At 52.3% G+C, this 4,813-nt stretch overlaps 1 protein-coding gene across 1 annotated transcript; it reads right to left on the reverse strand.

Annotated features, from left to right (window-relative positions):
* Positions 1 to 1,165, reverse strand: LOC123148378 (peroxiredoxin-2E-1, chloroplastic). Its single transcript, XM_044567770.1, has one exon. It carries the CDS (start codon positions 1,025 to 1,027, stop codon positions 335 to 337), a length of 693 nt encoding a protein of 230 aa, XP_044423705.1. The 5' UTR covers positions 1,028 to 1,165; the 3' UTR covers positions 1 to 334.
* Positions 1,166 to 4,813: the final 3,648 nt, after the last annotated feature.

Below are 4,813 nucleotides of genomic sequence, written 5' to 3' on the forward strand. Positions count from 1 at the left end.
TGTATGAATACGAATCATTCATTATGATACGATGCAAACAGCAAGCAAAAGTTGACATTCCATTCCATGCCAGGTTGCGAACCAGGACACGGCCACGACTCGTAGTTCTCCAGAAACTTCACAAAGCTACGCTGCACTACTCAGTACTCGCCACCTCACATCAAGGTGACAGCAGCAGCACACACAGGCCAGGCCGCCGCTGCCGCACCGATTATTATTATTATTCAGGAAAAACAAAGCAAAAAAAAGGCCTTCAGGAAACAGAGGACGAACCGAGCCGACGACGACTCGACGATAGCCGTGGCGAGAGCGGAGGGGGGTCGCGATTCAGGCCTCAGAGCGCCTTGAGCATGTCCTCGGCGCTGCTGTTGGTGAAGGCGCCGCCCTCCTCGAGGTTGAGCACCTTGACCACGCCGTCGTCGGCCAGCAGCGCGTAGCGGCGCGACCGGACGCCGAGCCCCACCGGCTTGTCCGACAGGTCCAGCTCCACGCCCATGGCGCGCGTCAGCTCCCCGTTTCCGTCCGACAGGAGCAGCACCTCGTCGCCGACGCCGAGGCTCTCCTTCCACGCGCGCATCACGAACGCGTCGTTGACGGAGACGCAGGCCACGGTGTCCACCCCCTTGGCGCGCAGCTCCCCGGCCCTGGCCACGAACCCCGGGAGGTGCTTCTGGGTGCAGGTGGGCGTGAAGGCGCCCGGGACCGCGAACAGGACCACCTTCTTGCCCGCGGTGAGGTCGCGGACCGTCACCGTCTTCAGCTCGCCGTCGGGGGCGTCGAAGTAGGAGAGCGTCGCTTCGGGGAGCCGGTCGCCGACCGCGATGGCCGTTGTGGCGGCCGGGGACGCGGTCGCGGAGAGGGCCCGCGTCGCCGCGCGGGGCAGGGGCCCGGCGCGGAGGGACCCCGCGGGCGCGAGACGGCGGGAGGCGAAGGAGAGGGAGGAGGAGGGGCCGCGCGAGAGGAGGGCGCGCCTGGCCCCCGCGGCGGCGGCGGTGGCCGAGAGGGTGGCGAGGGCGGAGGTGGCCATGGAGGGAGGCTAGGTGTTCGAGGAAATGCGCTGTCTGTTGTTTGACTTCGGGGCGAGCGAGCCTAGGGTGGGGGATTTGGGGAGCGATCCCGACTCCGAGCGGCGGGAGCTGGCCCTATGTGGGGGGAATGGGGGTGGGTGGAGAAAGCACGGCGGCGCGAGGTGCCTTTTGCCTTTTGCGTTGCTTGGGCTGGGCAGGAGCTATTTCTCTTTCAGGAGAACGTTCATCTGTCATTTTCTATTTTATAATAATAACAAAAAGAAGTATAAATACTAGACAAAATATGGAGGGTGAGGATTGTTTGTTCAAAATGGTAGAGCTTATTTCGTGAATTTGTACAAAGACAGGGTGAAGGCATTTCGAACGGCAAACATCAGGCGGATGCCCGACGGAGGGGAAAGGTTGTAGGTGAACGCACCTGTTCTCGCTCTTGCTTGACGGGATGTCCGATATGGATGAGGCGGCGGGGACGACGCTTGGTGCGGACCTTGTACGAGCATCGAGGGGAGAGTATCAGGTGATACGGAGCCTTAGATGCTCCCATGATACGAGCAGATCCAACGGCTCCCGAAAGGCTTTCAACATTTTGCAAAAAAGGCCTTTTGAAGTTTAAAAATTGCGAACAAGTACGGCAAACTTTCAGAACCTACTAGGGGCCGTTGGATCTGAGATCCGACGGACCAGAAGCTCGTATCATGGGAGCATCTAAGGCATGGTATCACCTGATATTTTCCCGAGCATCGAGTTATAAAGCACTAGTCGGAGTTGTTGCTCGAACTCCGATTTTGTCATCGGGGCCCGGAGCGACGGGTCCTACTCCCGCCCGACCTCCGCCCAATTGATGTCGATGTCATCGCCTTCCTTGTCGATGGGCTCCTCCTTGATGGATTGCGCGGTGGAAGACAAGGGGGCTAGCGAAGCGTAGCGTCGAGGCTGCGCGGGCGGGCGAGCATGTGGCAGCGATGTGTCTCTGTGCTGGCAGCGAGCGTCGGGCTCCTTGGTCGTCTTCGACCGGTCCAGCACCCAGGCTACATGAGCACTGGGTCTGTGAGAATGTGCACCAGCGCCATCTGCGTCTTCGAGGGTCGTAGCGGCCGGTCCCCTTCCCGTTTGAGCTCCGTCCAGCCGACGTCAATGCCATCAATGAGCTCCTCCTTGAAGACCGATGGCGCAAGCGTGATATAAAGGCTCGTCAAGCGAGCACATGATGGCGATGTATTTCCATGATGGCGTGGATTGGGCTCGAGCTTCCATCGAATCTGCCGCCGCGGCGAGGCAATGGCACATTGGACCGATAGTCGCCAAGATACTGCATTATCTGGTTGCGGGCACTACTCCTCTGCCATCTTCCTGCCCATCGTGGCGGGGCGACGACTAGGGGTTTGGGAGGGAAGTGGACTATAAGAGAGTGAGGAAGGATGATTAAAAAGCGAGGTGGGGCCAAGTTGTCGGGCCAACATGGCAGACGTCTCGAATCCCCTACTTTGTCCCTCAATTTGAGACCGGCCTGATTTGCACACATCGGGCTCATAGTGTGGTTCACATTCGAGGCCTAAACGTGACTTTGTCCTCTCAACTTCTAGTAACACTATAAATGATGGAATATCCCTATTTTTAAGAAAAGACACCTGAAGTGCATATCATATGTGATCTATCAAGTAAAATATCAATGGACAACATAAACCAAAAATTGTCTTTGGCTTTTGTTTGTTCTCATCTGCCCAAGCTTAAAGGTACATTCAACAAGTAGTAAGGTCTATGGACATTTGCAGACGTCATCACCATACAAAGCCTTTGAAGACCGCAATACATTAGCAAACGTCGGTTCAGATAATGCGGGTTTGCAATCGTTCACCATCAATCCAGAAGGTTGTAGAAACCGAACTTTGCCGCAGAACAAAACAAATGAAGAGGCCAAAGTCGTCACTTACATCAATAGCCAACCAGCTGCATGATTGGAAGAAAACCTATAGATCGGACAACATGTACGCTCACAGGCTCTTACCTTCACACCAAATTGGAATATATTTACTTTTTTAGAGCATCCGAAGAGCCCAGAAAGCCTGCCAGCCCCCCCCCCCCGGTTTTTCGAAAGCGAAAGCAGAAAAAAGCAAATTTTGTCTATGTTTATTACAGACCAGGGATAAGTTTCCTACCTTTTTAAGCTCCAATCAAGTACTGCTAAAATGAGAACATAAGTTACATTTCCTAAGCTAGGAGAAAAGGGGATAGGCCCCCCAATGCCACGCCTTGCTCTAGTGCAGCTTCAACACCTGTCATGGCCTTGATTTTGAGCTTCTTCATCGGGGATGGAGTAGGAGAGGGTGGCAGCTCTGGTGGCGTAGACGGGCTAAGGGAGACTGTTTTCTTGATCCAAGCACCAGCGGGCGCAAGTGGGGGAAGGGGGGCTTTCCAGTGGCCTTGATTCAGGTTCAGCTAGGGAGAGCTTGGTGAGGACACCAACAAGGTCCGGGTAGCCTACCCCAGCGTCACTTGGATTGGTGCTCGAAGCAGGGATTTTACCATCACTAGCACAATGCTCGTGCATTGCTACGGAGCTATTAAAAAGGAGAGACGTTAGGCCACCGACTATAAGATGATCAAAAGATGGTACTATATATCTTGCACGATTCACGATTAAAGAGAGCAAAAATACAGTAAGAGGGATGAGGTAGGTGTCAAAAGAATTTGATGTGGCCGTAGTAGGTCCTTTGAAAGATATATAGTGAGACAACATTTTTAATTTAGGAATATGGAAGAATGGGCATTACAATTTGTTCAATCTCCTATGATATGATACAGAACTTGGAAATTTTGTTAGGAGAAACTAAAACTAAAATCATGATCTTGAGTTGGAAGTCATATTGTTTGCAATTGTTATTTTGTCTTCTACATAAGTGTTGATTTCCCATTAAAGTAGTGATTATTTCTTTGTTTGTGTTAGGTCCCACACATGAGTAAAATACAATTGTTTAGATCTCTTGGAAGTTTGCTACTTCCACATGCGAATAAAAAGAGGGGTGTATTTGTTTATTGCGAAGGTTGTTGATCCCACATGTGAACTCAACACCAACTCCAACCTTTATAAGTAGAAAAGGATATCAAAGGCATCTATCTGTTGCAACTTGTAAGTGATCTTCCTTGAACAAGATTCTCCGTTTCCTGAGGTGGAGAGAACCAACCTCCAATCTCAGGTGACATGTATCTTCAGAATTTCAACGATCTATTTGAAAAGAAAATGTTCGATTTTCTGGTGACAGAATTCGAGGCATGGATCTGTGACTGTTTTAGTTTCCTGCTCCGGGGTAGTAAACTATGGAGGGGGCACTGTAACGCCCCAGACACACCCATCGGTGGTCGTTACTCCTGGCGGGATCTAGACCGGCCCCACAGATCAATACTAGTCTTTTCTGCGCACTTTGTCCTCACTCGTGCGCACCCGAGAGCAACTTCCCGGTCGGTCACCCATCCTGAAACTACTCCAAGCTGGGCACGCTTAACTTTGAAGTTTTCCGAATGGGCTCCCAGAAAATAAGAAATTCCTTATTGATATGAGCAGTCTATCATCCCTAATAAGTCAGACTATCACATACATCCCCACTCAGAGGAATCGACGTCCTCGTCGGGCCACAGGAACGTTCCCTCTTGGCACATACGTATGTGCTTCCAGTCCGGCACATGTGCCATGTCGTGTGCCACGGCGGGTCACAAACATCATGCACAACATGACCGCACACCTATCCGCAAACATCCATGTAACCGCGAGGGTCGGCTCTGATACCAAC

Source organism: Triticum aestivum, chromosome 7A, assembly GCF_018294505.1.
Source record: "Triticum aestivum cultivar Chinese Spring chromosome 7A, IWGSC CS RefSeq v2.1, whole genome shotgun sequence".
NCBI classification, from domain to species: Eukaryota; Viridiplantae; Streptophyta; class Magnoliopsida; order Poales; family Poaceae; genus Triticum; species Triticum aestivum.

Excerpts from the sequence above, each read along its gene's own strand:
- LOC123148378 (XM_044567770.1), bottom strand. The coding sequence starts at position 1,027 with ATGGCCACCTCCGCCCTCGCCACCCTCTCGGCCACCGCCGCCGCCGCG.